Source organism: Harpia harpyja, chromosome 8, assembly GCF_026419915.1.
Source record: "Harpia harpyja isolate bHarHar1 chromosome 8, bHarHar1 primary haplotype, whole genome shotgun sequence".
Taxonomy (NCBI): Eukaryota; Metazoa; Chordata; class Aves; order Accipitriformes; family Accipitridae; genus Harpia; species Harpia harpyja.
The window spans coordinates 12,137,218-12,149,505 of NC_068947.1; the positions used below are offsets into that span (position 1 = coordinate 12,137,218).

Genomic DNA, 12,288 nt, shown 5'->3' on the forward strand with positions numbered 1-12,288 from the left:
ACCAATAGTTCAAGCTGAAGAAGAGACTGAAAACCATACTAGCTATTTCACAACTTGACAGAAACTCTTTTGCTCTTCTGCTCATTGCCCCTGACAAAATGGACAGCCTGTCAGAATGTCAGCTGTTCAGAGTCCCCAGCCTTCAGGACAGCCAGAGGACAAGTTGCACACTCAGATTTCATTTGGTATCTAGTAATAGAAGGTCATAGCTAACAATACGACTACAGAACAGGAGTTCAGTGTCGAAGATTTTTGATTTTGCAACATGGTTCCTGTTTAAGATAGTACTGACCTCAGCAGCCACGGAATACAAGACATAAACAAATACTTCCTCATCCATCTCAAGCAAAAGCAAGCCACATGTGTGCAGCCCATCACTGATGTGAATACCACATAAACCAAGAAACTTTGTCACCACTAAAATCACAAACAGGTCAATCAGCAGGAAGGACTATTTGAACAAAGCAGACCCATCTACAACCAAAGTAAGCTAGGTCTGAGAGTATGTTTGTGTACAACCAAAAGCATGTGAAGCAGCCCAAGGCACGTAGGATCTTTGGGAAACCGATCTTTGAAGGCTCACAGAAACCACAGAATAGTTGAGGTTGGAAGGGACCCCTAGAGATTGTTTAATCCAACCCCCCTGCTCAAAGCACAGTCAACTAGGGCAGCTTGCCTAGGTCCTGTTGAGTTTTGACTATCTCCAAGGATGGAGACTCTACAACATCTCTGGGCAACATGCTCCAGCATTCAATCACCCTTACAGTAAAAATTTTTTTCTTATGTTTTAATGGAATTTCCTGTGTTTCAATTTATGTCCATTTCCTCTTGCCCTTTCAGTAGGCACCACTGAGAAGAGTCAGAGAGCCTGACTTCTTTATTTCCCCATTAGGTATTTAGATATATTGGTAATATCCCCCCAAACTTTCACTGCTGCAGGCTAAACAGTCCCAGCTCTCTGAGCCTCTCTTCATACAAGAGATGCGCTAGTCCCCTAATCATCTTTGTGGTCCTTTGCTGGACTCACTCCAGTATGTCTAATAGTGGGGAGCCCAGAACTGTACCCAGCCCTCCAGATGCATCTCTCCAGTGCCAAGCAGAGGGAAATGATCATGTCCCTTGACCTGCTGACAATGCTCTTCCTAACACAGCCCAAGTATGTTGAATTTCTTTGTCACAAGGATGCGTTGTTGTCTCATATTTAGCTTGGTATCCACCACGACTGTCAGGTCCTTTCCCGCAAAGCTGCTTTCCAGCTGGTTGGTCCCCAGAATGTACCGGTGCACAGGGTTATTCCTCCCTAGCTACAGGACTTGGCATTTCCCTTTGTAGAACTCCATGAGATTCCTGTTTGCCTATTTCTCCAGAAGTCACAACGTACCTCTGAATGCTGGCACAGCCATCTGGTCATCAGCCACTCCTCCCAGTTTTGCAACATCTGCAAACTCACCGAGGGTACACTCTGTCCCATCATCCAGGTCATTAAAGATGATGTTAAACAGTATTCCAGTACCAATCCCTGGAGTACACCACCAATGACTAGCCTTCAAATGGACTTCATGCTGCTGAACGCAATACTTTGAGCCCAGCAGTTCACCCAGTTTTCAGTCCATCTCACTGTTCATCTATCTAATCCGTATTTTATCAGTTTGTCTATGAGAACGTTATAGGAGACTGTCAAAAGCCTTACTAAAGTCAAGATAAACCACATCCATTGCTCTTTCCTCATCCACTGAGCCAGAACTACTACATTCCAACTATTAAATTTCAATTGGGATTAGAGAGATAAGGGAAAACTATATTTGTACTGATTCAGAGTTACAAATGAAGAAAATAACCTGAGACTTAGCAAGTCAACAGACCTGTTTCATGCGGAACAGAACTAACTCTCATTTTTTAGCAAAGTATTGTAGGCAAGTATATTAAAAAAAAGTCTTTGAAGCAAGAGCCATGGGGAATTTTACTGGTGTCTTCAAATTCACGGCTGATGTGCAAGAAGCGCTCTGGAGGTGTCACTGATAGCAGTAACAAAACCCCAAACATATTAGAGAGTGAAAGAGAGAAAGAAAGAAGCAATTCCAAAATTATAAGCATTTGTGGTAGTCAACTTTCTAGATGCCTGGGTCAAACCACAAGATCCTGAAACTGATATGTTATTTGGGGAATTCTGTGTGCAATTCATTCTTTAACAACCAAAGGTCCCACAAGATTTTGTACATGTGCAAATCAGCATCTGTGATGAACTGCAGTTTTTAACCTGGATTTAGTCTTCCTCAGAAACTAATGGCTCTTAAAGTATTTACCTCCTTCTCCCTTAATAATGCACTTCCCCCTCCAGCCCCTAATTTGCCTGAGTGCTTTCCTGTTCAAGAAAGATCTAAAATGATGGTACTAGTGGCCCTCAAACTCCAAGGGTTTCTGCACCCCAATGGAACAGCCATACTCTTCACAGACAGACCATCTCATTATAACCATTCCGAAGTACTTATTTCTGCTTACAAACATAAGACAATCATTATATTGTGCTACAGGTATTTCATAAGTGTAATATTACACCACTCACATTTCAAATAAAAAAAAAAAAACCAAACTAAAAAGCACAGCACCCCACGCCACTGCTGCTCCCACTAGGGCAGTAACTAAAATAAGAGAATTATCATTTATGTCCCCTTGCCTTTATTTTTCTTCTTTCATAGTCTATTTTTAATTCCTACAGTGACACAGTCATTCGGCTACAGGGTTTATTCATGGAACTGTTTTAGTAGGTATGTCAGTGCTGCTTTCTACTTAGAAAACTAAGTCACTGTCTGTATCAATAAATATTTTTCAGATGAGCTGCATCAAAATTTGCCCACAAAGGTCTAACAATTAAGATATTGAGATTTTGGGAGTTCCATTCTGTTATAGTTGTAACTTTGGTAAAAACGGCCAATGCCTGTTCTTCAGTTCTTCATTTATAAGCTGACAATCTTTACACTAATACTAAGAGTATCATTATGTATCATATTATGCGTCCTCCTTTAGCTGCTTTCCCATCATTCTGAAGGGCACTGTCTGGGGTCACTTTCTAACACAAAAACCTTATTTGAGCCTCAAAATGTTTCCAAACCGAAAATAAAAGCTTCTGTAAGACAAACAGCTCCACAGCCAAAGCTGCGTGACAACTTTTTGAAAGCACTCTTGCAGGTGGATTAGTGCAGAGTGAATTGTGTTAACTTGATACATCCTTGAAGATTTAATCTAAGGTGATTTTATATTTAGACTAAGATCACTGACGCAATGTATTAAGATATTTCAATCCTGGGCACTGTATCGTACGGTTAAAAGGATATAACAAGTAGCTGAGAAGGTAACTTTTAATGTCTCTAGCTAGAGCTGTAAAAGCTTGCCTCACTCTAGAACATACTGTCTTCTGCCTTCTTTACTCTCATGCTGGTCTAATTATAGAGACTCTGGTAGCTTTATTTTCTATGACACTATTTAAATACTATCTTCCCAGAACTTAAGTACACTAATGATTGGTCATAAAGTGCTTGGAAAGAAATCAAGTTATGCCAAATTACTATTTAGACTGCTTGCAAAAGCAGCCAAAATTGACCCCTTTTTTTGCTATATGCGCCCCTCCTAACATGCTGTTCACTGCAACACTCCGGCCAATTTTAAACAGCATCTCAGATTTATTCCTTGTTTAAGTCTTGGTTTTGTTTAAGGTACATTGCCTTAGCCTGCCCACATAAATCTCTCTAGATATCAGCTTTAAAACATCACCATTTTTGTTGTTTACAACCTCCCATCAATTTAATTTTGTTTGTGAACATCCATGTTTTAAGTAGCCTTTTCTCCTGTGAGTTACAATCAAGGATGAACACTTGTTTTACTACACAGCCCCCTTAGAGGAACAGGTTTTCAAAACTGAAACAAACACTTGACCTCTGTAATTCTAACACTCTTGAATATGATAAAATCTAGTTGCAACATGACTCTAAAGAGACGAAGGCAGGTAGACAGTTTAGAAACTAGCATGCCAAGAGAGGTGTTCTCTAGAGATGTGGTTCAAGAGGGAGACTAAGGGACTGGGGAAATCACAGCTTCATCACAGGAAAGATTTTCAGAAAGCCTAAAGGAGACAATGACACATAAGAAAAAATTACGTATACGTTAAAGAGATTCTAAGCTCATTTTGTAACAGCTCTTCTCCCACATTAACTACATGAACCCTGACTAAAAAACATAGTTGGAAAAAATTTACACTGATTACATATTTTTGAAAAGTATATGTTATACACTCGACACACTGAAGTTGATTTGCAGAGTCAACCTGGCTATAGCAAGCATATGTTTCTGTTCATCTCCAATACACTGATCTCAGCCAGTTTAGAATGGGAAACAACTGTGAAGAGCCTAATGTAAGTTTACAGGTAAGAGGGAAAAAAAGGGGTGAGAAGAAATTTTTTAAAAAAGTTTCTCAGCGTTAACATAATGAAGAATCTCTTGTAGGAAGAAAAATGTAAGGAGAAACTGTAAACACCAGCCGAGATCAGAAATTAAGAGGCAAATTTGATGATTGTTTCAGAAATAAAAGAAACAGCTTATACTTACCAAATTATCAGTTTCTGGATCTTCACAGAAAAAGGGTTTTCCTTCTTTCTCCTGCTTCCTTACAAAATTTTCAATATCTACATCAAAACTAGCAGAAGTTGTACCTTCTGAGCCTTGTGTAGATTGTTCACATTTTTCAAATAATAGTGCTAACAAGGGAAATAGTGGGTGCCTAGAATGAAAGTTAAAATACATGAATAGGTATTTTCACTCATGTGTACACCACTGAAAAGTAAGACATCTAGCTCATGTAAGAAACAGAATTCATGTAAGAAACAGAAAGCCAAGTTTTGGGAGAGACTGAGCATAACACCACTGACTAGCAAAACATGATGAAAGTTTGGGGTTTTTTCATTTTGATTTACCACACGCTCTAGAGGCGAGTAAAGCAGTAAAATATGTGTATTTAAATAAAGAGAACAATCACAAGCTAAAAAGCTAATTACAGCTTAATTCACTGTAATTGAGTGGCAAGAGATACATTAACAGTGCATTAGAAATGAGGATTAGGATTTACAAATAGTATGAATGCAGATTTATATTATGAAATAAAGTCTGATGAAATTCATTTATTCTTCAATGTGGGCCTTATTTATACATCAGAAATAACTTTACATAACTGAGAATAGTATCCAGGCTGTACTCAGAGGCCTCCTATGAAATTATGTTCAGAGCAGAAGATGGTTTTGTTAGCACAAGTCTGTAAATGAGTGGATACATCTTTCTGCTTCAGGTTTTTGGTTTGTATTTTTTTTTTTACAGGCAAACTGGTAATAATTATGTCTTTGTAAAGCACTTAAAGTGAAAGAACACTTAACCTCATCAAAACTGAGCATACTGCTTAGCACAGCACTTAACACTGGAAAATCTCAAAATTAGTGTGTTTATACATCAACATTTAATCCAGTTTGAGCTAATTACTGGGCAATAGATTGTTATCCCTGAAGAGACGGGAGTAAAGATCGACCTAATTGCAACAAAAATAAAATCTCACATTAAAGATAAAAACTACAGTATAAGAAATAGTGACCATAGTTCAACAGTCTGAGTAGCTTACTAAATTTCGCTTGTGCTTTAAAGGCAGCCACCTTTAGCATATGCTTTAAAACCACGCCGAAATTTAAGAATCCCACAATAAAGGGAAGTTTTTTTGCTTGGCTGAAGACTGACAGTGAAGCTAATTTGATCTCATTCTTTCCCTGGAAACTACTGGCACAATTAGCCAAGAGATCAACTGATTTTAAGCTACTTATTATTAATTAGAAAAAAAAAATATCCTCTATTCTTTACCCTTCAAAAGACAGAACACGAGTCCATTACTACCTGTAAATGGCCTGCTTGTCTGCATCCATTGGAGTTTGAGATTCTACAGGGGCAGGACTCACCCCTTCTGCATCAGTTTCAGAGCAGTTGGGATCTTGTTCAGTTTTTAACTCTGTTACTACTTGCATCTGTAGAAAAAGAGTAAGTTATAAGTAAATCTGTATGCTTGACGTAAAATAAGTGTGCTGTTTTCTAAGGAAATAGCAATGCAAAGGGCTACTAAATTGCCAGAAGGTTGGTATGACTTGGCAGCTACACAAAAAGCCACAGCAGTAACAAAACCCCTCTTTTAATCCTTGACACTTTTTGATGGGTAGTATAAAGGTCACTTCAAGTTTCCACACTCAGCTTTAAAAGGGGAATGACAGATATTAGCAAATTGTTAAAGCATTTTGTCTCTGAAGCGGTTATTTTTGGAATAGGCTAGCAAAAAATAAAATTTTTTTTGCTTCAAAAAATTTATGGGGATGTCTGCATAAAAAGCCTTTAGGACGAAAACAACAGAAAGCAAAGTTTCTACTCTTAAGTGTTCTTTTTTATTTCTTACTGTACATTATATCAAGATACTGAAGAAAAGAGATCCTGAAGTTTTTCTTGTCCATTAAAATGCACATTTTCTTACAAAGAACTGAAATATTCTGTGTCCCTCCAATCTTTCAATTATCAGGAGCATAACCTCCCCTGACCTTTGCCACTCAAATTTATATATTGTAATAAATTATTTTAGGAATATCAAGCTACTAGAGAAAACAGCAGTAACTGCTTCTACAAATCCATTTAACACACAGTTACACAGTCTGCCACCACTGGAAAAACAACATAGAGCCACAGTTTCTACTGAGCACCTCCTAAATTGCACTAGAGCCTCCTCATGCCTTTGAGGTGCTTTGAAGGTGTTGAAAGTGGTTTTCCCATCACCTCCAGCTAAATATCTTTCAGATTAAAAGGTCTTAAAGGAACCTGACCTCTAAAAGTCATAGTTTCCACACACAACCCAAACTCCTAGGTTTTCTCCCCTTTGAGCAGTGGGAACACCTGTACAGAGACAAGAAATCACTGCAATCTTTTTCTAATTTAACCCTACCAAGTTTTATCTCGAGTAGAGGACAGACACTGCTCTAGATATGACTAGGCAGCCAGAATTGACACCTGCAGAAAGGAAGCATACAGAATGCAATCCTCTGCCCTCTTTTCCCATGAGATGTATGTATCGCATCAATCACAGAAACCCTCTAAGAGGAGGGCTGGCCCCCAGAAACTATGAGAGAACCTGACTGACAGAATTTAATCTATTTCCACACAACATAAGCAAATGGAATTTGTATTATTCCCAACAAGAAGTCTGGGAGAACCAAAAGGCTTGTGCTTTATTACCTGTCAGGGCCAAGCCACCTCCTAGCAAAATCAGAAATTGAAAAAATGCCAGCATATCCTACCCAACAGAGCAGCCTGCCTGGCAAAAAGCTTCCTCAGCAAGCACAGATGATTTTTAAACCAGAATGCTTGCAAAAAAGATGCAACTAATGGACTAATTTCTTGGCTAATGACAAGAAGGAGGAGCAAAATAAAAGGGGATGACTCATACAAGTGGTTATAAATGTTGAGCCACACATCTGCAAAGTTTGAAGGGACAGAGCACGTTCAGTTAGGGCTCTACCTCACTAGAAGGAGGAAATAGCTCACTTAAACCTGCAGGCTATTTTCTGTGGGCCATTTCCAAACTACAAAAGCAGCAGGCACCCAAATTACCTGTCTATCTTGGTCACTGAGAACTTAAAATACAAAACAAATAGAAAGAAAATGCTCTCTCCCAATCCGTTCTTTACAAAAACAAGTATTATTTTCATTGATGTGTCACAGGATGGCATGTATTTACTGGGGGAATAAAGTAAAAGACGCGAGGTAGGTGAGAGGACAGAGAGAGAAATTAGAACTGCAATAAAAGAAACAAACAACAACAACAAATCAATAATCCCAGACTGCATTCAGATAAATATATTTTTATAAGAGATGGGAAAAGTTGCTGGTTTTCTTCTGACTGTTCTCCACTGTTGCCATCTGCTGACAGAAGTACTTGTATTTACTGCTTAGGGCTGACACACAGTAACGTAAAAATGGGTCTTCAGAGTACAGGCCATGGCATGACTTGTGTCCAGTTAACAGTATTTTAATTTAGCAATTCAAATTGTTGCAATATACAGCCTGTTGTACAAAAAAGAAACATCATGACCAGACATATCTGAGTATGTTTCATTATTCTAGTTGTTTGTTAACAGAAGTAAGAAACTGGAAGCCCACTGACCAGCTTTCTAATTAGCAATTCTAATCAATAACCTCATTAAAATTAATTCCAGTATTTTACCAGTTTTCAGCCTGCAGCATAATTGCATCAACTTAAATGTAGTCGAAGTAGCATATAATTCTAGATAACTAAATTTATCCTTCACTTGCTCAAGACCAACAAGTCTATGACTGTGTAAATATCATCTAGCCATTGTAACTGCAGACATGTAAGAACACTGAAGCATCATGTACACAAATTATTACAGATGCTCATTTGACTTTCCTAAAAATAGGAACATCACAGCACACAAATCATCTAGAACGGATTCAGAAGAAAACCCCTTACCTAACCATTCTTCCATAAGTTAAGCAAAGTCATGCAAAGATTAGCTAAGCCTTTAATAAGTATCCAAGTATTAAAGAATAGCAGCTTATCACTTTAAAAATCTTGTTTTACAAACAAGAACAGATACTTAAACAATGCCAAAGCAGGCATTAAGGAAAAAGTCACTACCTTTTTTCTCTTGCTAACTGTATATAGTTCACAGAGAAAGAAAAACACACCTACCTGTTGTCCATCTTGATAGTTGTCTATACTTAATGTCTGTGTTGCCATCATGGTTAATAAAACATTAGTTATGTCAAATCATCATAAGTATGAACAAATATTCTTGGGGAGGGGAAAAAAAAAAAAGTCAATTACAATAGTGACCACTTAGAATCCAGTTCTAAAAGGTGAGGGGGAAAAAAAAAAAAAAAAAAAAAAAAAAAAAAGATTTACGCACACCTTCCCCCCCCCCCAAATCAGCGAGTTTCAAGTTTATTGACTATGATAGTTATGTGCATTTTCTCAAAAAAAAAAAAAAAAACCAAACCCAAACATGTTGGAAAATGCAACATGTTTCATCAGTGAGAAGTTCATTGTATCATTTTATATTTTAATGTAAGATTTTTAATAAGAAGCTGAGGTTCTTTTACATTCACAAACTTCAAGTAAACATAGCATTTATTTTTGCACTACTTAACTAACATTCTAAGGTAACACATAAAATCTAGAAATGAGCAAAGGTTTATGTTTCTGTGTTTTGAAAAGGCTAACAACACATTGAGCATTACTGTAACTGAAATAATAATAGTCTACAACCAACGAGCCAAATGTAGGAAGTGTTAAGGAATACCCTATTTATTTATGAGTATGGATCCATAGTCTAAAGTAGGGCCTGAAATTACTTTTAGAAAACAAAGTCTCAAATCACTTCTGACATCAGCAATCTACCAACCAAGTCATTTAAGGCTCAACAAAGAATGGAACAATATCTAACAACTTTTAAACAATTAGGCCTGTGTCATTATACAGTTTCAAAAGTGACCTAGGAATTCAGAAGTCACATTTTCATAGACATTTGATACTTTGGGAAATACTCATTTTATTAATAGGATTTATAACACAAGTAAATTTATGTATGTTATTCCCTCCAAACATTAGCTGAAGTTTGGTGCCCAGATAGGGTAAACTTTTTTTTTTTTTAAAAGTTAGACGTCTAGTAATTAAAAAAAAAGTTAGCATAGCACCACCACCAGATAAGAGTTTACCCATCAAATTACCAATTTACATTTCATTTTTTTGTCAGATTAGCAGCCATTACAACTGAAATCACATAATTCATTAAGCTATTACCATTAACTGTTACCATAGAACTCAATTTTCCTTGACATGTAGGAGTTCTAATGTTTAACTACTATAAAAAAATTTCATATTAGAAAAGAAGACAGAGCTCATGTCTTGAAAAAGATTACATCCAGGTATTAATTCCAGGTTTTGTGCTCTCTTCCACTTATGTCAGTACTGAAGAACCAAGTTTCAGAATTTTCACCAGTTTGAGATCTGAAACAAAACCTTTTTTCTTTGTAATGTGTTCAATCGCTACAAATTTTTCAATTATTTTTAAATCTTTGCTTTGCCATTGCATACTACTACAGTATATGACCATTTTGAAAAGCAATTTTTACATTTCTGGATATCTTCCCCTACAAATTATAATAGTCTCAAGTAAATGTTTCACTTAGGAAACAGAGGACAAATTTCAAGATTCCCTTCTTTGTTTATTTAACAGTTTCAGGCACAGAGACAAACCTAACTCCTGAGGACAAACCTGAAGCCTTACTTTGCATCAAGTTCTACTCAAAATGCGATTCCTAAGCATTACTGCAATTTCTTTTTTTTTTTTTTTTTTTTTTTTTAAACAGCTTTGAAGACCAGAAAAGTTCACTGGGATGACGTAAGCACGACTTCCTTTACAAGCTGGGTTATTGACTTGCACTCACTCATGCTTAAATGGAGCTGTTACCCTCTGGTAGTCTATGCCATTTTACACACACAAAAGGATCTTGGGAACCACAAATATGAGCAAACAAGAGCAGATCTTGGTTCTGGCATTGGGTCGTGTGCTTACGGAGCTGAACAAGTTTCTATCTGTAGACAACACGCACATACCATCTTAAGAAGCTTGTGGAATACTAGCTAAAAGGTATCCTACAGTTTGGGAACTCCTATGCTGAAGTACATTTTTCTTAAGAATACAATTTACAGAGGAAAAAGAGTAAAGACTGCCTTTAGAGTTTTTCTAATAGGTTTAATGAAAGTATTTTCTGGTTTGAGTTTGTCTATCTGTCTTTATAGGATATCAGTATCTCTTCCTTTGAAACTCCAAAACCATTTCTGATTTCTCCACCAAAATAATAATTAAAAAAATGGGAATGACATAAATGCATTCACTGATAGAAGTACTTCAGATTTTTAATTTTTTTTTTATAGTTATGAATCATTTAATGTTAAAATTAAATTGGCATTTGCCAGAATAGCAAAGTGAGGTATCTTTCAAAATACTTTAAGGGGACACATTCTAAAACATCAGCCCTGTAAGCATTTGCCCTGTGTTTAAACATTCGTTTTCTTTCAAAAATGGTAACTTACAACCAGGGCATTAATGTCTTTCTGTATTTATAGAGTGAACAGGCACATACAAAATGCTGGTTTTCTTCCTTCTCAAAAGGTGCACATTTCATTTCAGACCAGACTACCCTCAAAATAAAAGTAGAACAGTTGAACAGATCAACAAAGAAAGAGTAAACGCTATTTCATGATTGTTTTAGAAGCTGAAGAAGTTCCTCACAAAACGCTGTTAAGGAAATTGTTTGGCTGTGGGAGAAAGATGAAGTTCTTTGTCAGAAGTGAGGAAATAAGATGTAAAAGTCACAGAAAAGGAAGAATGTCTTAAGAGTTAGCAAGGATGTGAGATCATATTAGTGACACAAAGAACAACAAGGAGAGGGAAGCAACAAAGATAACACATGTAAACGGGTGAAGACAATAGGACATGGCAAGAATTTCTGGATAATCGGACAACCTGGACCAACCCTTCCTTCCAGATTTCCATAAGGAAGAACACATTCCACATATGGAAATCCCTCAGGCCACACAAAGGAAGAAAGAGGTGCACAGCTTTGAGCTAGATCCATAGATTATTTCATCAAGGACTTTTGCCTTATTCTCTCCCAGGGGAATGGCTGGAAAGAATTCTGCATGGGTATATCCTTCATTTCTCGTAAGAGCTTCCCCTCTGACTTATAATTACAGTAGAAGAAGATTAAGCTATTAGGCAAGATAGCAACTGATGAGATTTAGTGAAGACAACTACTGCAAATCAAGAAGAACAAATTGAGCTAATCACATACTTAAATTGAGGCAATTAACTGAGGAATTACTTTGGTTCACTAAAGAGAAACATCTCCTCATTACCCAGTAGTGGTAAGAAGCAAACTATGTTAAACTTTAAGAAAAACAACTGAAAAGGTATTTACACATTTGGCTTTTATAACCTAATTTAGGATACAGCATCCAGTTCTAGTTAGCAGATACACAGCCTAAGCAGATGTTCATTCTGCAAACAACAATGCTAGATGAAGCTGGTATCGCTCCCAGATGTTTATCACTGCCACCCTGCCAGAGCTAATTACTTCCACTGCTCTACCACTGAGCTCACAGAACACGTGAATGATTCTGATCCTTTTTACATAAAGTCA

The 12,288-nt window shown here is 37.0% G+C and overlaps 1 protein-coding gene across 7 annotated transcripts in view; it reads right to left on the reverse strand.

The window, feature by feature from the left end:
* Positions 1-12,288, reverse strand: part of PKNOX1 (PBX/knotted 1 homeobox 1) — a 47,585-nt gene that overhangs the window by 22,362 nt on the left and 12,935 nt on the right. For 5 of the 7 annotated variants that reach the window (XM_052793851.1, XM_052793856.1, XM_052793855.1 and 2 more), the window contains 3 exons: positions 8,774-8,875; positions 5,923-6,050; positions 4,600-4,771 (listed from right to left, as the gene is read on the reverse strand). The exons of 1 other annotated variant lie outside the window; for it this stretch is intronic. In XM_052793851.1, coding sequence (XP_052649811.1) covers positions 4,600-4,771; positions 5,923-6,050; positions 8,774-8,824 — 351 coding nt within the window. In that variant the 5' untranslated portion in view covers positions 8,825-8,875. The remainder of the gene's footprint in view (positions 1-4,599; positions 4,772-5,922; positions 6,051-8,773; positions 8,876-12,288) is intronic. One more of the 7 variants, XM_052793857.1, reaches the window with a different exon arrangement.